Source organism: Vigna umbellata, chromosome 4, assembly GCF_029865625.1.
Source record: "Vigna umbellata cultivar VRB3 chromosome 4, Vumbellata_1.0, whole genome shotgun sequence".
In the NCBI taxonomy this organism is placed as follows: Eukaryota; Viridiplantae; Streptophyta; class Magnoliopsida; order Fabales; family Fabaceae; genus Vigna; species Vigna umbellata.
In genome coordinates, this window is record NC_142168.1 from 33341885 (window position 1) to 33366848 (window position 24964).

Genomic DNA, 24964 nt, shown 5'->3' on the forward strand with positions numbered 1-24964 from the left:
ATATATATGGTTTTTTCCAATAATCCGTGACAGTGTGAATTTGGGAATTTCTGCCAGTATACATACTACTCCGGAGATCCAAAAATCCACTCCTCTGTTTGCCGCTGCCAAAGCCGCTTTCTCAAACCAATTCATCTGTGCAGAAATCACTTAGCTGCGTGTTATTCACCCTTTTATTCCTTAACTGGAATGGTTATTCTGTGTATACCCTTGGTGATTTTTGTGTTGCTCTGTTCTTTATTTTTGCTATGTGTGTGGGGCTTTTGGAAGTGAAAAACTGACATGTATTAATGTTTTGGTTAAATGTACTGGTGAATCCAGGTATATCTAGCTTTTAAGTAACCCAAAGAGCTTCAGCTTGTTCCGAAATAAAATTGACCCAACAACAGTTAGAGAATGCAAACCATGCGGCTGATGCTTTCCAATTCCGACAACAGATCTCTTATCAGGCTCTCTTCATATTTGTATTCTTATTTTCGGACACCATTGAATTTTTTCTCACTATCGGCACCGTCTCGTGCTTCCTCTACCGCAACCAACTTGTTCACATCTCCGTGGTCTTCCTCTCAACGTCGGGGAATCAAAGTATCTGGCTCTGATGTATGCATCTTTTAAATTTGACTATTTTATTGGGCTTTTGGTCAAATTTTATAGGTGCTTCTTCACTGTCTTTTGCGGTGCAGATTAGAGTTGGAAATATCATTGGAAAACAAGGTTCCTTTGCTCTTCGGTTATTGAATTTTACTATGGTTTCAATTCGACATGTATGCTTTCTAACAGATTCATTTTGCATTCTTATTGTGTTGGTCGTGCTTGCTTCCAGGGCGCATTTACGAGGTACTTAATACTACTACTCAATCAATTTATTCCATTGAATCTTGTTATCCCACACTTTCTTTTGTGATGCAAACCTCTTCAGGTTCTTAAAGTAGATCACTCTCATGAAGGAAGAGGAAAAGCCACAATCAAGGTTTGTCCTAAGTTTTCCTCTTTTTTTGTGTCATACTGACCCCCCCTAAATGCATACTTGTTCCATAATTTTATTAATGAGCATGCTTATCTTTATTTACTTTTGGACGAACTTTTACATAAGCTAAAATGCATAAGCTAATTTGTATAAGCACTTTCTAGCTTCTTTTAATTATTATTTTTAACTTGTACATGAGCTAATTTTAGCTTATGGAGAACATAATTTCATTTTTTTTCTTTTTGTTTTTCTCTCCTGGAAGGACATACGGTGAAACTTGTTCAAATATGTCCTTGGGAATGGAATAGTGTACTATGTTGAATATGCCTTAAATTAGGAAAATAGTATTGGTGTAGTGAATGCTATCATGTTATTTGTCTTTTGAAGGAATTATTATCGTATATATTTCTAAAGGTAACTAATGGGAAGTCTTTTGGCCATTGTGTCCAGGAAACCTGCTTTCCTCATTTTTCTGCACTCTCTTTAAGATTTTTCTTGACACACAAAATCAACTCCTTGGTGCAAAATATATATGCCTTAATTTTATACTGCATATCCTATTTGGTAGAGGAAAATTTTCATCAGTAATTTTGGCAATTTTCTTATTTATCTTCACATATTAGAAAAGTGGTGAACAAAGTGAATAGAAAACTAGTTGTGTAGATGGTAACAATTTACTTATTTAATCATAGTTAAATAACTTGTTTTATGAGTTAAGATTTCTGGACCCTAACAAGTTATTATTATCCATAATAAAAGCATATATGTTTGATATGTAAATGCAAATAAGACAATATTTTAGTTTGGCAGCTACTTTCTTTCATAGCTGTTTGGTAGCTGTCAGTAAATAAGTTAGACTGTTGTATTCTAGACAACTGAATCTAGACTGAATGTAGATAGATTGAAATGATAGTCAAGTGCAGAGCAAAGTTTCCTTTACCTCTGTTTCTCTCCTCTTCTCTCTATCCTCTATATTGTGTTCTTCCCTTTTCCCCTCTTCTTGTCTTCCTGTTTCTTTCATCTTTCGTACCAAAATTCTATATTATGACTCATCTTGATTTATTTATCTGTAAATTTACTGGCTTGAACCCACATGTTAAAATGCATGTGTATATACGCTGTTTGCTATTTACAAACTCACTTGGACTGTATCGAAAAACCAACAAAGTGGTAATGGACAAACTTACTTCGATACACTGTTAAATGATAAACTAATATTTTTTTCATGACCTTACTATAGATGTTATACAAAATCCCAAATATTCTTATGATTTGATTTGGTTGCAAGGTGAGAAAGTGAAAGAGAGTGATCAAGGAGTAACAACAAAGTTTGATTTGAGAATCTAAGTATTCTGCTATTTTCTCTATAATTGAGCTATACAATTTGTAGAAACTGATGAGACATTGGCTGGTAGTTGTTTCGAATGATAATGCAACCATTTCTCCACTAATTTGCTACAAACAAGTTTACTGAACTTCCTACAACAACTAACAGTGTGCAAAAGCACGAATGAGATCTACCTAGTAATAGATGTTATCAAGTAATGTTTTCTTTAGAGGGTGTACATTTAGGGTTTGAATTTTTGTCCTAACTATTTCTTATTTGGTGTTTTTAGAAACTTATTACATGGTTCCGTAAAAACTGAAAACGGAGAAGCCCTTGTCTTGTATTTAGATGATACCACCTGTCTGTCAATCTTTATTAAGGAAATACAACAATTAAAGGAGATCTTACTAATTCTCTTGTTATCAGTTAAAGTTGTATGTTGTTACTCGGGACTCTCTCAATCAACTACATTTGTAACAAATACTAGTTTGTTGATAATAGGTGGAGCTTCGTGACATTGGTCAGGGAAACAAGATAACACAAAGAATGGGTACTGATGACAATATTGAAAGTATGTACTTGTATATGTAATATGTCAAATGCAAATCTCTGAGTAATATAATCATTGTGCAAAGTTTGTTGATTTAGTTGTTTTGTTAATATTGATACCATTGTTAGTAACTTCTTGCTGTCTGGTACCATTGTTCATAACCTTTTGTTACGTCCAAGATTGCCTAATATTTATGTTGCAAAGCAATTTAATGAAAAACATTCATGCATGCATTTGGTAGGGGAATCTCCAATCCTTTCCTTGAGGACAATGTTGAACATTTAGGAGATGACATTGATACGTTTCTGGAGAGTACTTAGAATATTCACGTCTAAGGGGTTGTTGGGCACTTTAAATTGTTAGAAGTAGGTAATTATCTTTCATAGTTGGAGAGGTAGAAGAGAAGAAGGTAATTGGTTAGTTTGTAATTGGAGGAGTAAGTTGGTTGCAAGAGGGGAAAATTTTTGTTGGAGGGAAGTCCTTAGGAGGATGGTACTATCTTTTATTCTGTGTGAGATTTGGTAAATCAATATAACGAAAGTGTTCTTTCTTTATTTTTCCCCTTCTCTCTTCTCTACAACTCTTTCTCTCCCTCGGGAAAATGCTTTGTATATTTTACTTTCCATAAACTAGATAGAGCACTAGAATTACATAGACGGAAATCATTCCAATCCGGGTAACTACAGTTCTTGTAAAGTGAATTTAGGCCTAATTCAGCCCTTCAAAACCCACTTGTAAGGTTTATATATTATAATTTGATCATATCTCTAATCCATTTAGGATCTCTAACACACACACCCATGTTGAGGACTTGGCATTTCAAGTGTGCTAATAGATATTTATGGGTGGTTTGATAATAGTTTAATAGGCCCAACAACTTCCATTAGGATTGGCTTCGATATCATTTTCTAATTCAAAACACATTTTAATGCAACCTAAGTCTAACAATACATAGAATCAAAGATAAACCACATCCTATACATGAATCTACTAAATTACAAAAGTTTTAACACAAAACAAGTCTTCATGAAGATCTTCTTGCAACAAGAGCACTTAAGACTTGACTTTGAGACATCATCAAAACTTCTTCTTTTTAGCTTTATGCTATCAGAGAGTGTTGTAATTAGAGGAAAATCTTCCTAATTAGAGAAAATATCTTTAGAATCTTCTAGTTTATTTTCAGTATATTGTTTTCTTATTTTCCTTTTTTGGAAGATTAGATTGCTACAAATAGGTGTAAGGTATGTAATAGACATAAATGATTGTTAAATTTGGGAGAGAAAATGTAGAGATGAAAATATTACTCCATTGTGTCAAGTTTCTATTACACCAAATGTCCTATATAAGGAGCAAACAGACCAGCACATAAAAGCCCAAAAACTAAAAGTACAATTATACAATACAATATATATCAACACTCCCCCTCAAGCTGGAGCATATAGATCATATGCACCAAGCTTGGAACATATAAATTGAATCCTAGGCCCCCTTAGAGATTTGGTCATAATGTCTCCGAGTTGTTCATTAGAATTGACAAACTCAGTAACAAGTTCCTTAGTCAACAACTTCTCTCTAATAAAATGACAATCAATTTCTATATGTTTTGTTCTCTCATGAAACACTGGATTGGAGGCAATATGAAGGGCTGCTTGGTTGTCACAGTACAGTTTTAACGACTCATTTCCTCAAAATTTCAACTCTTGGAGAAGTTGCTTGATCCACACAAGTTCGCATGTAGTCAAAGCCATAGATCGGTATTCAGCTTCAGCACTAGATCTAGCAACAACATTTGTTTCTTACTTTTCCAAGATATAAGGTTCCCTCCAAGTAGAACACAATATCCTGTAGTAGATCTTCGATCAATTGGAGAACTAGCCCAATCTGCATCACAATATCCTTCAATCTGAGTGTTTCCCTTGTCCTCATACAACAATCCCTGTCCTGGATTTCCTTTTATGTATCTGAGAATTCGAATCACTGCATTCCAATGGTCAACATGTGGATTCTGCATAAATTGACTCACAACTCCACTGGATAAGAAAAGATCACGTCTTGTTGTTGTAAGATATATGAGTTTTCCAACCAGCCTTCTATATCTCTCTGGATCTGAGAAAGGTTCACCTTGATCTCTCATTAGCTTTTGATTTGAGTCCATAGGACTATCAATAGGCTTGCAATTTGTCAAACCTGTTTCCTCTAAAATATCAAGAGCATATTTCCTTTGTGAAATGATGACACCTTCTTTTGACTGTGCCACTTCAGTACCAAGGAAGTATTTTAGACGACCCAGATCTTTAGTCTGAAAGTGGTTGAACAAATGATTCTTTAATTGAGTAATTTTAGTGTTGTCATTCCCTGTAATAACAATATCATCAACATACACCATGAGATAAACACATTTGTCAGGAGAAAAATGACCATAAAACACTGAGTGATCCGCCTCACATCGTTTCAACCCAAAATTTTGCACAACCCGACTAAATTTACCAAACCAAGCACGAGGTGATTGTTTCAAGCCATAGAGGGAACGACGTAATTTACAAACTAACCCAGACTCCCCCTGAGCAACAAACCTAGGAGGTTGCTCCATGTATATCTCCTCTTCCAGATCACCATGAAGAAAGGCACTTTTAATGTCCAACTGGTAAAGTGGCCAATGACGAATGGCAGCCATAGCAAGTAAAATGCGAACTGTATTGGTTTTAGCCACAAGAGAAAAAGTACCACAATAGTTAATGCCATAAACTTGAGTATATCCTTTAGCTACTAGACGAGCTTTTAGACAATCAATTTCACCAGTAGGACCAACTTTAATAGCATAAACCTATCGAAACCTAACGGGCTTCTTACCAGGAGGAAGAGGGACAAGGTCCCAAGTACCATTGTGGTCAAGGGCCTGCATTTCATCAACCATGGCTTGTCGCCATCTAGGATGATCAACTGCCTCATGAATATTATTAGGAATCTTAAGGGATGATAAGGAGGAAACAAAAGAGAAATAGGGAGGAGACAAACGATGATAACTCAAAAAATTATAAACAGGATATGGATTACGAGTAGAACGAATACCTTTCCGAAGGGCAATGCGCAAATTATCATCTGAGTCAGTAGAAGACGAGGAGGATGAAGGATCCATGGTCTGGTGAGCTGATGGAGGAGAAGATGAGTCTAGAGGATCTTTATTGTTCTGATCTTGAGATTGTCTCCGACGCTGATATGTGAGAAGAGGTGGAGGAACAATTTCATTCACATTTTGAGTTTGAGGTATAGATGCAGGAATAACCAAGGGATCACACAATGGTAGAGGAAACATTTGTTGAACAGATGAACGATCCTCCACAGAGGACGAGAAAAACGGTGTATCCTCAAAGAATGTGACATCAGCAGACATATAATATCTCTTGGTGGAGGGAGAATAACATTTATACCCTTTCTGGAGACGAGAATATCCCAAGAAGACAAACTTAATAGCCTTGGCGGATAGCTTATCAAGACCTGGAGAAACATTATGGACAAAACATGTATACCCAAATACACGTGGGGGATATGATATAGGGCGTCATTTGGAAAAATGACAGAATGAGGAACTTTATTCTCAAGAGAGGAAGACGACATCCTATTGATTTGAAAACAGGCAGTGAGGACTGCATCTCCCCAGTGATGCACAAGAATATTAGTATTCAACATCAAGGAATGTGCAGTTTCAATGAGATGTCTATTCTTCCTCTCTGCAATACCATTTTGTTGTGGAGTGTGAGGACATGTTGACTGATGTAAAATTCCTTGGGAAGATAAGAATGAAGAAAACGCGGAAGAAAAATATTCCTTAGCATTATCACTACGAAGGATTTTAATTGTCTTCCCAAATTGGTTATTGATTTCATTAATAAAGGACACAAATATGGACAAAAGTTCAGATCTCTCTTTCATTAAATAAACCCAAGTACATCGAGAGAATTCATCAATGAAGGTTACAAAATAGTCAAAACCAAAAGAAGTAGCACGACTTGGTCCCCAAATATCAGAGTGAATAGTTGAGAAAGGAGAATTACATAATGTCGCAGACTTTTTAGGATGAGAAGATCTAACATGTTTTCCTAATTGACACGACTCATAATCTAAGACTTGAATGTTCTTGAGACTTGGAACCATCATCTTCAACTTGGATAAACTTGGATAAACTTGGATGGCCCAACCGATCATGCAAAAGTTTTGGGGCTGAAGTGGTAAAACAGGAAACTGAAGAGCTATGTAAAGTCCTCAAGACTCATGTCCTTCTCCAATCAGGCGACCCGTACCATGTTCTTGTATAACAAAGGAATTAGCAGTAAAGGTTACAGAACAATTTAAGGAACGAGTCAATTGGCTCAAGAAGATTAAATTGTAAGGACAATGAGAAATATACAAAACAAAATTTAAATTTAGTGAAGGAGATAAGGAAACTCTGCCAATTCCCTGAGATGCAACTTTGGATCCATTGTCAATAGTAATGAAATGAGGGATTTTCTGAGAGGACATGGAAGAAAATGAAGAAATAGTACCAGATATGGTCAGAGGCACCTGAGTCAAGGATCCATGGATTGTGACCTTCCACAGATTGAGATATACCGACAGTTGACACATTGGACATGGAAGAGGATTGATCAGGATTAGAAGATTTTCCAGACTTATACTTCAAAAATTCTTGATATTCTTCATTTGAAATTTTGGGTTCATCAGATTTCGAAACATGAACGACCTTGTCTGGATATCCATGTAAGGCATAACATTTCTCTCGAGTATGGCTTATCCTCTTACAATGTGCACTGAGGAGGATTACCACGGCCACCACGTCCTCCTCGGTTGCCTCTGCCTCCTCCTCTTCCTTGTGGTGCTACCATAGCTGATGTTTCAATACCACCAATTGAACTTTCGTCTTTACCTAATGAAGGTACCCGAAGAAGTCGAGTAACTAAGCTGTCCATTGATGGAACTTGATCACCAGCTAACATTTGATCCCGAACATGACCAAAATCTGAATGTAGACCTCTTAAAATTAAGACCATGTAAAACTTATCAAGCTTCTTGTTTAGGCCTTCTAAAGAATCAACCACAAAGAAATTCTTCAATTCTTCTACAACAGCACGGGCTGTTCCTATGTAAGTAACCATATCATGATTGTTTTGTTTGAGGGAAGCCATTCTTTGAGTTGCATCAAAGAGGTGTTGTACATCGTTAGCAAAGATATCCTGAGCTTTTCTCCAAAAGGAGGAGCACGTTTTGTAAGGTCTCAAAATTTCTAAGACTTCTGGTTCAACAGATTGCCATAGAACAGCACATAGTTGAAAATCAAGCTTCTTCCATTGAGATTTCTCTTCTTCAGGAACGGTGGAAACATCTTGTTCAAGATGGTCATGGTGTCCTTGACCAAGAAACCATAACTCCACAGAAGAAGACCAAGATAGATAGTTTTTCCAATTGAGTTTTTGCAGAAGTAATGGTTAGAGTAGCAGAGAGAGACGGTGTTCCAAGACCAGCCATTATAAAGCCAAACAAGAAAAGAGGAAAAAAAAGATTGTGGGAAGAAACCCTAAACGGAGTAACCCTCAACGGAACAGCAAATCAGAGACCACAACACACTCAGGAGACGGAGGCGAAACGACCGGTAGTGGCGCAGTGAAGATCCGACACGGGAGAGGCGGTGCGTGAAGCCCATGCGCCCGAGAGAGAACACACAGAAACGACACGTGACAGCGCGTCGAGAGGAGGATGCGGCGGCGACCACCAGGGATGGGTCGCGCTCTTCGAGGGGCACCGAACCCTTAACTTTGCGGGAGAAAAGGCTGCGACGGAAGCGACGGCGGATGATGGCGGGCAGTGGGTGGCTAACTGCAAACCCTAACCTGCTCTGGATACCATGTTAAATTTGGGAGAGAAAATGTAGAGATGAAAATATTACTCCATTGTGTCAAGTTTCTATTGCACCAAATGTCCTATATAAGGAGCAAACAGACCAGCACATAAAAGCCCACAAACTAAAAGTACAATTATACAATACAATATATATCAACAATGATAATAATTAAATTCATTCTCTTTTCAAGTGTAACCAAATCAGAGATAAAGCTCTACATATTCAGAATAAATCTAGATTTTGATGAGGACCAGCAGTGTGTCTTTGTTCTTAGATCCAATAACCTATATGAAGGCTGTGTACATTTTCCATTCTTTTAATTTAAATGGAAAGATGTTGAGCAATATCTGCCTTTTCCAATCAGTGTCCGGTAGGGTACATCAAGCCTTGAGATAATGGGCTTGTAATCCTTTCCTGCACTTACAAATCGCTAATTGTTTCAGGGGTCTACGTTCAGGAGAAGACTTTCATGTTTATGTGCATGGATCATGATGGAACTGTAGTTTTGATGGAGTGAGTTTTTACAGCGTTCGTTCTAATTGGGGGTTATAAATTCTTAGTAAGCTTAATTATTAATTTGTTTCTCTTTGTATTTGTGATCAGCCCTGACTCACTGGATCAAATGGAAGTTTCAAAGGACTTGTTCAGCAAGGACTGTTTGTATCTACGAGGTGGATAAAAGCTAACACTCCTCAACCCTTGATATCTGCTCTTTTTCGATCAATTAATGTGGAACATTTTTAACTTGTCAATTGCGCTTAGTGCTCATATCATGCTGGAAAGGATGCTATGATAACATGTTTTTTTCAATAACCTACAAATGTGTCAATTGCTTTTTTAATTTATCATTTTTATGGATTATTGGCAATTACATTTCTTTTGTTTTGTTTTTCTAATCAAATTCATTGTTCAATTGCTTTGTAATGAATTTGAGTGATGATTGTCTCTCAAGTGTTTCCCCAAAACTTGTGCTACCAATTGTCAACTTCCTCATTAACTTAGAGTCTTAGATAATCAGTTGTTGATGTTATTGTTCAGTGTGCGCTTTCTATAGCTTTGTAACAACTATGTATATCTGCTAGGGTGTTTGAAATCTGAACGCCGCCATGATGCATGGCATTTAAAATTTGTTCCATTACTTCAATCACATGCTATATCACTATCATTAGTTTTATTCTTGTTTCACCCCTTGTTCACTGCTGTATTTATATGAAAAATGTATAGATAATCACCCACATGCAACAAAAGTTCCCTAATTCATCATAAAGCTACCCAACTAACAGTAATTCTAGAATATACACTACCGTTCCATCCGTTCTCCTTTAAGTCTATTCTTCTCAATCAGTTGTTGAATCACCTTTCTTTACTCCTCGCATACCTCCTGCCCTTTCTATTTTCCCCCCACTCTCTCCTCTACCTGACTCCTTTTCGCATACAGTTTTTGTCTCAGGCCTTCGTTTCCCGGTCTAACACCTTAACCCTCTTGGCCTGAGTCAATGCCCTTCCCTTTTGTTCTTCTGTTAAATGCCTATTAGTGGCTCTGCATTTATCAACAAGTTTGTTCTCTACACTTATAGTCAATCTAGCTCTCTATTACTAGTTAATTATCACTTTGTTGCTTGGTTGGCAGATGAAATGAAAGTTAAGGTACAATTTTATGATGACAAACCTTTATCTGCATCAGTTCCAAAACATGTAACATGCATTGTCAAGGAAGTCATTTCAGCCACTACAAGGTATGTGTCATTATTCATTGTTGTGCTTAAAGAATTTTCTTTATAGTCTTCTTGTTTGCAAATTTCTCCAATTTTGTATACCAATTTTTTTCAATTTGTCTTACTATTCATACTTCCTTCTTGATCACTTTTTCCTTCTCACTTGAATTTGTTGTTTAAATTTATAGTCTTTGAGGTGCTCTTTGTGTGCTCTAAAACACCATTAGCTAGATTTTTTTTAGAATTTCGAACTATATCCTAGTCACAATCTCTTGTTTGTGCCAGGCACCCATAATACCCTAGTCTCTATCACTTTAACCCATTTTAACTCTTAGATTTTATTGTTCTTCAATTCCCAATTGCAAATTTCTTTTGATGGAAATGAAATTGTGACAAGTGAAGGGAAACACCTAAAATAAGGAACAAGAGAAGGAAATTATTATGAGGGTTGGAAAGTGGAAATTGTAATAAGGTGTCCTCTAAAGCTTATAGTTTTATAAAAACAAAGGAAAACACAATTTGTGATTATTGAGAATGGTAACTCCCTTGAAGCATCCATGGTCAGAAGTCCAAAGAAATATAAGAACATAATCTCTATCCTATCCCAAATCGGAAGCAAGTTTAAGGGCAAGCAAGAGGTTGCCTGTAAAGGTTAGTTTGAAGGAAATTTTAGGTGCTTTGTAAAGTAAGAAGCTTCCCACTATTATAAAGCTTTAGTTGTGTAAGAATTTCCATTTGCTTTGGCTTGTGAAGTATTTTTTCCAAATAGTAGTCTTGCCCTTTGAGGGGGTTTTAGGCATCCAAAAGTTTGTCTTGGACTAGTCCCTAAATTGTTTGCTTTCTTTCTCCATCTGAATGACAATAAGTATAACTATATACTTGCTGTCACGAGAGGGTATTGTTGTTTATTTGTTTTTGATTTTTTTGTATCTGTATCAGTCAATATTTGCATACTGCTCATATGAATTCTTATACATATCAATGATGAAAATCAACCTCTTAGATGGAAAATCGAGACTTCTTTGAAATTTAAATTCTTTGGCCTATAAATTTGAAAGTTGTGTACTAATTTCTTCTTATTCTTCTTAATTTAAGGAATAAAAAGGTGGTACTGGACAATGGCCTTGCAGTTGAAGTAAGTCAAATTATTCTTTATTTTTTGTATGACACTTATTTAATGGTGTAAATAATTGGTAAAATGTTAATCACCATTTGCTTCTACCTTTGAAAGTATAATTATTATCTAACATAGTAGTTACAAGCAATATTTTTTTAGAATTTCTTTTATGGTCATTGCATGAACCTTGTTCTAAGTCAAGGTTCTCACACCGATTGTGTTACGATCTAAGGTAGGGGTAATAATAAGGGTTGGAAAGTATATGAGCAGAGAGAATATTTAATATAAGTTAATTAGAGTAATTAAATATATATTTAGGGAAATATTCAATATAAGATATTTATAATTAAGGATATATGTTAGAATAATATATGGAGAGATATTTATATTAAATATAGGGATATTTATATTAAATATTAAATATAGGGATATTTATATTAAATATTAAATATAAGGATATTTATATTAAATGCAAATATATTCTAGAGAAATATTTAATAAGAGATGGGCGGAAAATAATTAATATAAATAAAGTTAGAGTCTAGGGTTAAAGGCAGGTTTTTGATTATTGAGTTTTGTGACAGACATTATTGTCTTGTGAGGGAGGTTATGCTCTCAAAGTAATTGAAGGAGGTTATGCTCCCAATTATTGTTTATCCTTGTTTATTCAGATATTACCATCAATAAAAGAGATTCATTCATCCAATATCATTTGTTTATTGTTCTGTTACGTGTGAGAGAGTGTGAAAGGTTGTATTTGGTTAGTTTACGTACTCAGGTACGTAACAATTGGTCCGACCTGCCGGATCATCATGGAGGGAAGAGTGAATGTCATTGAAGGAAGATTGGAGGTCATAGAAATCTCCATGGGAGGACTGGAGGCAGCAGTCCAGGAACTGGTGAAGGTGATGGGAGAGCGAGGTCGACAACATGAGGGAAATCCTGATGGAAGTCAGGGGTCTGTCAACGGGAGAATGAATGAGGAGGACGAGAGAGATGGCAGCAGGCTAGATGGTGGACTCCGAGAGGAGCAACCGTATTGGAGGAGAAGGGTAGACTTACCCATCTTCGAAGGAAGCGATCCTTTGAATTGGATCAATAGAGCGGACAAATTCTTTGAGCTACAAGGAGTGCCGGAGGAAGAAAAGTTGCGCTTAGCCTATATCAGCATGGAGGGAATCGCGGGACACTGGTTCAGATTCTGGAGGGAGAAGGCCAGGAACCGTTCGTGGGCAGGATTAAAGGAGTCAATGGTGATCCGTTTTGGAGGAAGAAACCGGGGAACCCTCTTCGAGAGACTGGCGGCCTATAAACAATCAGGAACCGTGGAAGAATACATCCAAGAATTTGAAGTCTTGGTCGGCCAAACGGAAACAATGCCCGACGCACAGTTGATGGGTACTTTATGGCAGGATTGCAGGAGGGGATCCGTAATCAACTCAGATTACTTGATCCGCGGGAGTTGATGGACGTTATGAGACTGGCAAAGGACGTGGAAGAGTACCAAGGGGGCGTGAGGGCTGGGAGCGGAAGTGTGATCGAGAATCAATCTGGAGAAAAACCGAACGGGGTGGATACGCGACTGGAGCTCAGTCGCCCAAACCAAGGCCGAATGCTAACTGCCGTGGAGAGCCGAGCGGACATCACGGAGAATGTGGGGACCGGACGAAAGGAAAGAAACGTGAGGGATCTACCTTATGAGGAATATGAAAAACGTAGGAAAGAAGGAAGGTGCTTTAGATGCGGTGAGCGGTTCAGTCCTGCGCACCGTTGTCCGGACAGGAGTTTGAGAGTCCTGATACATGCAGAGGACAACGAAGAATTTCCACCACCCAAACCTCCAGACTTGAATTGATGAGGAGCCATGAGATCAAATCCAACCTTGGAGACAAGATTGTTTTGCCGCGGGGAGTAATGTTACGATCTAAGGTAGGGGTAATAATAAGGGTTGGAAAGTATATGAGCAGAGAGAATATTTAGTATAAGTTAATCAGAGTAAATAAATACAGTATAAGTTAATTAGAGTAATTAAATATATATTTAGGGAAATATTCAATATAAGATATTTATAATTAAGGATATATGCTAGAATAATATATGGAGAGATATTAATATTAAATATAGGGATATTTATATTAAATATTAAATATAAGGATATTTATATTAAATGCAAATATATTCTAGAGAAATATTTAATAAGAGATGGGCGGGAAATAATTAATATAAATAAAGTTAGCGTCTAGGGTTAAAGGCAGGTTTTTGATTATTGAGTTTTGTGACAGACATTATTGTCTTGTGAGGGAGGTTATGCTCTCAAAGTAATTGAAGGAGGTTATGCTCCCAATTATTGTTTACTCTTGTTTATTCAGATATTACCATCAATAAAAGAGATTCATTCATCCAATATCATTTGTTTATTGTTCTATTACGTGTGAGAGAGTGTGAAAGGTTGTATTTGGTTAGTTTACGTACTCAGGTACGTAACAGATTGTCTCATTCAAGGAAAGTTGTTGAAGGAAATTTGAACTGAGGTTGTTAAATCAAATAACCAACTAACAAATGTGTTGACCAAGTCCTTAAGGGGACCTTGGATTGAGTTTATTTGTTTCAAGCTTGGTACAATCAATTTATATGCTCTAACATGAGAAGGAGTGTTAGAATAAGTATTAAAAGCTAGGTAGGAAGGAGTATGTTAGGAACCACTCCCAGCTCTACCTATGAGTTGTACCTAGTTATGTACCTGCCTAGTGTAGTCTATCAGTTGTACCTAGTTTTGTACCTAGGAGTCTAGTGCAATCTTTTGATCTTTCATCTTTTTATTGTATTAGATTTATATCATTATGAATAAAAGATCATTTCTTTTGGGTCTTTCAAGCCTTCCAAACATATATTTTCTCTTTTTTAATCTTAAGTGTCAATTAGATTAAACCCAATGAGACCAATCTAATATACCATACTATTAGGTCTATTAGACATTTGTCGAGCCACTTGGACCCAGACTGACCTATGTTGACATGGGTTCGGTTCACTCGGCTCGACCTTCAACAACGATTGACTTGGCTCGACTTTTGGCCTAGATCGTCTTGACACGACCTTTGGTCAAGATCGACTAGACTTAACCTTCGGCCCAGATTGACTCGACTTGACCTTTCAACTCAACCTTTGGCCAAGGCTAACTTGGACTTTCAGTCAAATCCTTCGGCTCGGGCTAACTTGATTAAACGTTTGGCTCAATCCAACTTGACTCAACCGGGACTGACTCGACTTGACCTCTCGATTTGAGTTGACTCGAATCAACCTTTGACTCGGATCAATGCTACTCAACCTAAGCTCGACCTTAGTCGCCTTGGCTTGTCTTAGACACACCTATATTTTAGATTGTCAAAATCCAAAAAGTGTTCCCAATCCAAATCAAGTGGACGGGATTTAAAATAAAAAAAATATGGATTTGGATTTGGGAAAAATCCATTTAAATAGACTTAAAGTAATATGTCTCTGGACCATTATAGATTGTATTTCAAAATTTGGATCTTTTGCCAACTCCTACAGCCAAGCCTATTGATTGATGGAGGCACAAGGCCAAACCTGTAACACCAAAAGACATTCAAGATGGGATGACTTTATGCACCGATGGTCCCTTAATCTAGCATAGACCCTAAGTAATGAATTGCCAATCCTACAATGGATTTGTTATTGAAGATTTTATTATGATTCCATTAATTTTTCTAATTCTGTTACTTTCCATTATATATTACAACTAGGAAAAAACCAGGAGCTTAACCTCCTTCACCAGGTCTGAACCGGTCTCCAACTCAAAGTACAAAACTGGCTAACTGAAAACAATAAAAGAGGTCCTTTTGTAGAGACCCTTTTCCCACCTCACTTAACTGTTTAACAATTAAGTACTCTTCCTCACCTTTCGCTGCTCATAAACCCTCCATGTCCTAACAGTAATGAAGCTATGAAAAGATAAGAAAAAGCATTATTCAGAATCCTCTTCTCTTTGTTCAACCTAGAGGCAACATTCCTAGCCTTCAATGTGGGAATAATATTGTTAGAATATTTACCCTATTTATCATTGTTAGAGTATTTACCCTATTTATCATTGTTAGAATATTTACCCTATTTATCATCATTATACTGTGTCTAGGGTTATCCTATTTATCATCATTATATTGTGTCTAGGGTTACTCTATTTATCATGTATTTTGTATCAAAACTTTCTTATACGTAGAATGATAGTGAGAGGGATCTTTCAAGCCGTTAAGAATTATTTTATAGTTTCAATCTCAAGTTGGTATCAAAGCAGGTTGTCTGAGTCTCTTAGTACTCTGTCTTTGTTGCCGCTGATGGCCGGTGGCCTTAAAAAAAATTGTCTTTTTTGCAATCAGCAATCCTGTTCTTTTAGTCTCATCACCTGCAATGACCCTTTCTTGCTATTTTCTCTCTATTATAAACCTCCATAACGGCCATGGCAAATAATTGGGAAATCCCAACTTCTCTCTGAAACCCTAAAATAAAAAATCCCGTAATCTCTTTCTGTTTTCGTTCTGCAAGCCAATCCAGGGAGACCTCCATCATCGTTTTCCTGTTTTGATCATATGAATGTTTCTAGGGGGAAGAAAGTAATTCGGTTTGGAGTCACTAGCTGGAAATGTAGTCCCCGCCAACTTCACATAATGTCTCTCAAGAAGTTCTCCCTTCTTCTTTACTCTCTTGCATATTAACTCTTTCCCTTCTGTTTTAATGTTGTCAAGATCTGAATGAGTTAAGGATGTGTTTTAGTTTCACTTTTTTCGATTGGTGATGGAGAAAATTGGGGTTAATGGTGTTTTCTAAGTTGGATGAAGAATAACGATGATGAGGGAATTGATGATTGAATATGTCTTTGAAGGTATAGAGATTATGAAATTGAAGAATGATCTCTTAGTGAATGGAAGTGAAGATGGGATGAGAGAAGTCTTCTAGAGGAAGAAATAAAAACAATAATTATAACTCTGTTTGAGCATTGTACCTCTGTTTCAGCATTGTTTCTTAGCCTCCTTTCATAATGTGTGTTCAGCAGCTTTGCATATTGTAGCAGTTGAGATGTTTCTGATGGCTCGTGTCATTTATTTACAAGTCTCCCAGGAGAGTCGGTGTGTTGGAACAACTGGTATCGCACAACGGAAATGTTTAAAGAGAAAGAGCATGTAACGGTCAAAAGCCAAGAGGGGAGGGGTGAATTTGTTACGATATAAGGTAGGGGTAATAATAAGGGTTGGAAAGTATATGAGCAGAGAGAATATTTAGTATAAGTTAATTAGAGTAAATAAATATAGTATAAGTTAATTACAGTAAATAAATATATATTTAAGAAAATATTCAATATAAGATATTTATAATTAAGGATACATGCTAGGATAATATACAGAGAGATATTTATATTAAATATAGGGATATTTATATTAAATATTAAATATAAGGATATTTATATTAAATGCAAATATATTCTAGAGAAATATTGAATAAGAGATGGGCGGGAAATATGTAACATCCCATAAATACAGTAATAAACCATACGAATAGAATAATCACATTAATTAATATATCAATTCAGTCTTACACTAAAGTTAAAGTACGCTCGTGGCCGAACGGCCTTACAAGAAGCGAGTTACAAATAAGGAGATGTACAATAAGCATAACTGACCGAACGGTTTACAAAGCAAAAACACCGAACAATCATCTTAAGCAAAAGGGGAGTGGTCGTTCTAAGACAACACACTAAAATCACTAAACTAAACAACTAACCGAACGCACTACTGTTCGGCCTTCACTTCCACGTCAACGAGGTTCTCTTCCTTCAAAATTCCTTCTTCAAGTGTCTCCTCCAGTAACGCATCATCTGCTCACATCCACACAGATGATCATTGCAAAGACAAGATGGACGTACAAATACAGGACAACACAATGAAAAACACAGGGTAAGCTTATTTAATTTAATTCAAGTAATAACATGCATTTCTTATATTCAAACATATCAAACATATTCCAGATATACAATTCAATCAATTCCTGAGTTCAATCAATTCCTGATACTAGACTGACTGTCCGGACTGTATGAATTCTGTGTAGCTACGACGTTCGTGCACCCAGGTGGTGTGGTAACTGGAATTTCTCATCAGCTGCCACTCGAGGTTAGTCCGTTCCATCCAAAGTACCTCTAAGGACTAGGACCTCTTGCCGTTCCCACGCATGACATACTCCCCTCTACTTGAGGACGAGAGCACTCACGGAACATCAGGATGAATCGCCAGCTAAGTTTTGTCCACATTCATACTTTACAAATTCCAACTTTCATCCAAGAGTCGTTCCTCCCTGGAACGCTCGTTCAAAATCCACAACCATTATTTCATCTCATATACTGTTCATTCTTTATAATCTTTCATTTTAATATCATTTTCGTCTTCCATTCCAATTACATAAAATAACGAACGTTCAGCCCTTTTAATAACGAGGACGAACGTGAGGAACGAGACCGAAGAATCCCCCGTTCCAGAACAGAATAAGACCGACTACAATAATACCATATATGACGAACGTCATTTACCACTTGAATCAGTTGAATGAACTGACTCTCGTAAGTTCAGATCAATACTTTAAAGAATAATTTAAGTACAGAGGCTCTAGGCCGGATTCAATGGATATAGACACCTCAAGAAGATTGAAGAACCATACTTAGAATAATTCAATTACAGAAACCGACTGTCAGTCAATGACCGAACACGGTAAAGGATTTACAGAATTTGGACGAACGCTATTTCCACACGGTTAATAATTAAAGACGAGTACGAGCGTTCGGTATAAGACCGAGCGCCACTCATAACAAACGCTTTGGGTCGAGACCCATCACTGATTTGAACTCATAATAGAAATAGAAATAAATAAAATACGAGATGGTGAAGATAGGATTTAAGAATGACTAAGTGTCCAGATATATGTTTACAAGATTCTCACTTCCTCACATAACACTTTGGGCATCTACGCTTGGCCGAACGCTCAAACATAGCACTATTACAAGAGGGCGTTCGTCCTCAACTAGAATTCTTCCCAAATGGAAGAATTCAATTCCAAAGAAGTTTACTAGCAACACCGAACGGTCAAGGACCGTTCAATGACGAACGTACGTTATCATAGGGAAATTTATATTCAAAGTTTCATTTACATTTACTCATTTCTCAGCATATACATTTCATATTTTCAAATACTCATATCATAGTACATTTCATTTTCACCATACATCAGCTCACACTTATGATCATATATCAAAAATCAAATATCACAGAACATGCTTCATGCAACTCACAGAACGTCCATACAGCACAAATAACACATACGAATTAAATAGAATAAGCTTCCCTTACCTGGATCAGTGAGTGAAACGTCCTAAACGCAAGATTTTTGGTTCGCCCAGATTACGGCTTTCTATCCTCACGATCACTTAACTCTTCCAACTAAGTCTAACCACATAAAAGTCAAGAATAACTTAGACTATAACCCTGCATGCAACCAGAACTTGGTTTTGCATGTAACCCAAGAACGAACGACTAGGGACGAGAAACTTACCAGTTTCAGACTCTGGAACTGTTCGGTCCAGAATGAAACTCACGACGCCGGAAATCCTTCTACGGTCCTGAACGGTGATCGGAGCAGAGAAGAGTGAGTTACAGTAGAGAGAAGGGGAAATTTTCTAGAGAGAAGGAGGAGAAAATGGAAAGTCAGAGTTTGGGAAGGAGAAGGTGCATGCAGAAGAGAGTGGGCAGGTTTTTCAGAAATCATTTTTGTTTACCCCACGTCCAAACGGTCGTGCACTCTCCTGTTGACACCTGCACTCCACTAACTGATTTCCGAATCTTCCATTCTTGACACCTGGCGTTAGTGCGTCAGAGTTTTGGGTGCGTTTTAATGGTTCTGAGCAGGGTTTTGGGTGTAATAAATGAGATTAGACAGGCGGGGTTTGGGTGCATTTAATGAGGTATGACAAAATAATTAATATAAATAAAGTTAGAGTCTAGGGTTAAAGACAGGTTTTTGATTATATAGTTTTGTGACAAACATTATTGTCTTGTGAGGGAGGTTATGCTCTCAAAGTAATTGAAGGAGGTTATTCTCCCAATTATTGTTTATCCTTGTTTATTCAGATATTACCATCAATAAAAGAGATTCATTCATCCAATATCATTCGTTTATTGTTCTGTTACGTGTGAGAGAGTGTGAAAGGTTGTATTTGGTTAGTTTACGTACTCAGGTACGTAACAATTGGTTCGACCTGCCAGATCGTCAAGGGACGAAATTGCCGGATCCTAATAGAGACGAGTGAAAGACATCATGGAGGGAAGAATGAATGCAGTTGAAGGGAAACTAGAGAGCATGGGGCAGAGACTAAAGAACATGGAGTTGTCCCTAAGGAGGTTGAAGGCAGAGTTGAGTGGAATACGCCATGAAGTCCAAGCTCCAAATGGGAAGGGACTGCTGGAACCGAACGATAGTAGACTAACGGATCCGAACGTGAGCGAACTGCCAGAACTGAACGATAGCAGACTGCTGGATCCGAACGTGAAAGAACGGATGTAACCTACAGAGAGAGGACTTACCGAGCCGAACGGGAGGAGACGGCCAGAAACGAACGTGAGAAAACTACCTGAACCAAACGGTTTAGTATTGGAAGGAAGGGCAGATGGAAGAATCAATACCCTGGAGAGAACAATGGAGTCTGTGAAGAGATGGGCCGACAAAAAGAATAGGGGGCTTGCAGTGTTTGGTACACTGGCAGAAGGAAGAGAGCGACGTGAAGTACTGAAACACATTGAAAACCATTCTCTCAAGGCTTATGATTCAGGAGAAGTGGTAACCAGAATGTTAGACGAAGAATGGAAGACATTAGAGAAGGTTTTACCACCGCCCGAACCTCCAGACATGAATTGATGAGGAGCCATGAGATCAAGCTCCCCGTTTCCAACCTCGAGGAGAAGGTTGTTTTGCAGTAGGGTGTAATGTCACGATATAAGGTAGGGGTAATAATAAGGGTTGGAAAGTATATGAGCAGAGAGAATATTTAGTATAAGTTAATTAGATTAAATAAATATAGTATAAGTTAATTAGAGTAAATAAATATATATTTAGGAAAAGATTCAATATAAGATATTTATAATTAAGGATACTAGGATAATATACGGAGAGATATTTATATTAAATATAGGGATATTATTAATATAGGGATATTTATATTAAATATTAAATATAAGGATATTTATATTAAATGCAAATATATTCTAGAGAAATATTGAATAAGAGATGGGCGGGAAATAATTAATATAAATAAAGTTAGAGTTTAGGGTTAAAGACATGTTTTTGATTATTGAGTTTTGTGACCGACATTATTGTCTTGTGAGGGAGGTTACTCTCCCAATTATTGTTTATCCTTGTTTATTTAGATATTACCATCAATAAAAGAGATTCATTCATCCAATATCATTCGTTTATTGTTCTGTTACGTGTGAGAGAGTGTGAAAGGTTGTATTTGGTTAGTTTACGTACTCAGGTACGTAATTGGTTCTTTTAAAAATCATGATTTTCTTTTAAGACTTTTATCTAACAGTTGGTAAATTAAAAGTGTAGAGTAAGAGAAAATCACACAAGATGTTTTATCCTGGTTCGAATCAAAAAGATTCTACGTCCAGTCGTTAATCACTATAAACAGTGATTAACTTTTTCACTAAAATATTGTTTACATATTACAATAAGATGGAATAAAGATAAAGAACAGATAACACCTTCCTTCAACAAACGAATGGAAGAACCTGCTCAATCAACTTGAAGAGAACCGCTTTGAGCTTAGACCCACTAAGCGCAAGCTTCTTCTTTTCACAAGACTTTATTCGAGCAACACTAACACTTGAGAACTTCCTCAGACTTTTTCTGTATTCTCAAATGAGTTAGTTCCCTTTTTTCACTCACAGAGAGTTTCCCTTAGGCACACAACTTTAATACTCTCAAATGAAAAGATTCTTTCTAAGAGCTGTGAAGACCTCTATTTATAAGCCCAGGTTCATGCAAAGTCAGAAACTAAAAAGACATCTCCCAACAGCCAGTCATAATCGATTATCATAAGTGATAATCGATTATCATAAGTGATAATCGATTATCATAAGTGATAATCGATTATCATAAGTGATAATCGATTATTTGTGTCCGTTATGGGGTTTTCAAAAACTGATAATCGATTATCCTGAAGAATAATTGATTATTTGCGCGACTTGGGCAATACTGAATCAGACAGAGATAATCGATTATTCTATTAAATAATCGATTATTTGCACGAGCAATCTCTTTCTACTTTAGCTCGTGATAATCGATTATTACACCAAATAATCGATTATCTGCACAAACATTCCCTAAACAAGAAAACTTCTAAGTGTTCTTACATCATCAAAGTTATTCCTATACAAATATTTCTACAAAAGGCTTTTAATGTAAATACAACAAGAGTCTTCAATTCTTTAGCTTGTAACATCATCAAAACTTCAATATCTTCAAGATACCAATGCTCCTCATTGGTAACACGGTGTTATCAGCTGGTTAACATCAAGGAATTTCAACACCAAAGTCATGGTTGAAGGTTGCTCATGGCATGAGGGGAATCTATTTCTGGCAAGATTCAGAATCTTAGTCAAACAATTTCACCAGCCCCTTGTCATGTTTTTGGATGCTTTGTTGAATAAAGGAGACCATTATAACCTTCCACCTTTACGGTTTGTCATCGGTCGTTAGCATTTCCTTCATTCGCCGTGAGGGGGAGTATGTTTCAGCCACTTCAGGCCCATCCTTTCTTGATGGCAATTTAGTCCTTACAGTTTGGTCGCTTTCAGTAACTACAAGCTCCATCAGTTAGTGATGGCAATTTAAATCCCTGTAGTTTGTCGCTTTTAGCCACTGCAGGCCCATCCTTACTTGATGGCAATCTAGTCCATGTAGTTTTGTCGCTTCCAGCCACTACAGGTCCCATCAGTCAAATGGCAATTTAGTTCCTACAGTTTGTCGTTGTCTACCATTATTGGCTGTCATCCACTTTTAATGGAAATCTCCTTTATCAAAGTCCCTAGTTGAAGTTTCATGGTGTTTGTTGAAGTTTCGTGGTTGTCCACTAATGTCCAATATTATTCTCCATAAGTTGTTGTGACTTGTTTGTCAATCTGTGTTTTTGCGCTTTTGCTATTCGCTGACCACTGTCATCGGTTTGTTGCACACTCTTGAAGAGGAGTCTCTTTGGCTATGCTGGATTGTGAGTCCAATTTGGTTTATAGACATTCTCTTATATTTCAAGAGGAGTTTCTTTGGCTATGCCGGATTGTGAGTCCAATTTGGTTTATAGACATTCTCTCTCAATGGTCTGAAGCATACGTGCATCTTGTTCTAAGTCGAAGTTTCTAAGTTCCTAAAGAAATCTCAGATTAAGTTTATCATTCCAAGCTTGGTACATACAATTTGTATGCTCCAACTTCAGGAGGAGTTTTAAAATATTTATCCTATTTATCATTGTTAGAGTATTTATCCTATTTATCATTGTTAAAATATTTATCCTATTTATCATCATTATATTGTGTAGGGTTACCCTATTTATCATCATTACATTATGTTTAGGGTTATCTTATTTATTATCATTATATTGTGTCTAGGGTTACCCTATTTATCATGTATTTTGTATCAAAACTTTCTTGTATATAGAATGAGAGTGAGAGGATCTTTCAAGCCGTCAAGAATTATTTTACAGTTTTTCAATAAAACTATTTTCAGGGATTAAAAGCAAAAATCTACTATATTTGTGAGGATGAAAAATGCATTTAAATTTTTATTTATTTTACTTTAAACACCTAAATTCAACGTTTATTAGATTAAAAGATTAAATGCCATCAAATCGATATGTAGCTAACGAGTATGCTTAATTGTGCTAAAATTTCCTTCCTTTTGAATTATCTTTCATGAAAATTGTAGAAGAATGGAATTAAATCATTATTCAGTGCAGGTAATACTAAATGTCTGTTTTGTCTGATCAATAACCTCCAGGTACCGCCTCACATTGTAGCTGGTGAGGCCATAGTTGTTAACACGGAGGATGACTCCTACATAGAAAGGTTAGTTGGTGTAATCTTATTCAAAGAAAGAGATATTAAAATTAGTGATACATTTTTTCATTCAAAAGAGAGCCGTGTGATCAACTCTCTTGCATTGATGTCTTACATTTTTCGTCTATTATCTCTCGTATTTGTACTTCGTCCTTCTGTATCTCACTTCATTATAGTAGGGTATGATGAATGCATTCTTTACGTAGCTAGATTCATTTTTAACTGCTATTATACTTGGAACCATTATTATCATTTGTGTAAACTTGGATCAAATTGATTTGTATTATTAATAATAAATATTATCTCTTCATTTTCAGGGCCAAATCATAGTGTGACTTCAGCCAGGATTTGAATAGATATCCAAGACTTCTGAAGCAGAATGGCCCTTTTATTCAGCCTCCTAGCCCTACCCTCCTCTCTTTCACTTCATAATAGCATTTTTTTTGTTTTCTTTATCTCCCAGCAAATGAATTTGGATGTTTGTGTTTGCAGGACTGTTGCTTTAGTTTGTGCATAACGAAAGCAAGGCAACATAATCTTGATTGTTGAAAGTTTAGATGATAAAAACTCATTTGAACAGTTTGTATTTATATTTTAGTAGAAATTTATTTTTCCAGACCCATAAGTTTCAAATTGCTTACATTACCCTTCTGTATAAATTGTATAATCTGGAAACTTAATGAATTGTGCAAATATAGTGTTTGATGAAAAAATTAATAATTAATTAATAACATTATTTTTATAGTAATTACATAATGTGCCTTTAGTTAATAAAACAGTGAAAGTAATCGTTTAAAAAATATAAAAATTTTAAGTTGAACAAAAATATTTAATAAGAACTAACTAAAAATACCTTTCATATTACCATTTTTTTTATAACTATTTATTATTCAAATACATTTTATATTTATATTTAGTAAAATATATCAAAAACTATTAATTTTGTTTTCAAGATTTTACCTTTTTTTTTTCTTTTACACTTAATTAGTTTTGGTTTAATACCTAATTCTATTTTATTCAGAGTGATTCTTAGTTTTTTTGGATGTTCAAAAATAGTTTCAATTTTTGTAATTTTTATTTAATTTAATTATTTTTATGATGTCTAGATTGTTAACAACATAACGTCCATGTGAGTTATTATTGAATAAAGTATAACTTTTTGACATGTGGCAACTTAAACAAAAGTTGATGTAGAAACGTTATAATTGAATATGACCACATCATGGTTTTCAAC

The 24964-nt window shown here is 36.2% G+C and overlaps 1 protein-coding gene across 4 annotated transcripts; it reads left to right on the forward strand.

Moving 5' to 3' along the window:
• The first annotated feature begins 28 nt into the window (after positions 1-28).
• Positions 29-24346, forward strand: LOC124820394 (uncharacterized). Of its 4 annotated transcripts, none has more exons than XM_088112366.1 (12): positions 29-213; positions 322-600; positions 684-714; positions 824-837; positions 920-970; positions 2796-2865; positions 9181-9250; positions 9341-9408; positions 10368-10473; positions 11548-11587; positions 23672-23739; positions 24048-24346. In XM_088112366.1, exons 2-12 carry the CDS (start codon positions 397-399, stop codon positions 24058-24060), a joined length of 735 nt encoding a protein of 244 aa, XP_087968492.1. In that variant the 5' UTR covers positions 29-213; positions 322-396; the 3' UTR covers positions 24061-24346. The 4 variants fall into 4 exon arrangements, with proteins under 4 accessions (XP_087968492.1, XP_087968494.1, XP_087968493.1 ...); XM_088112368.1 differs by having other exon boundaries at positions 29-202; XM_088112369.1 differs by having other exon boundaries at positions 36-192.
• The last annotated feature ends 618 nt before the right edge of the window (positions 24347-24964 follow it).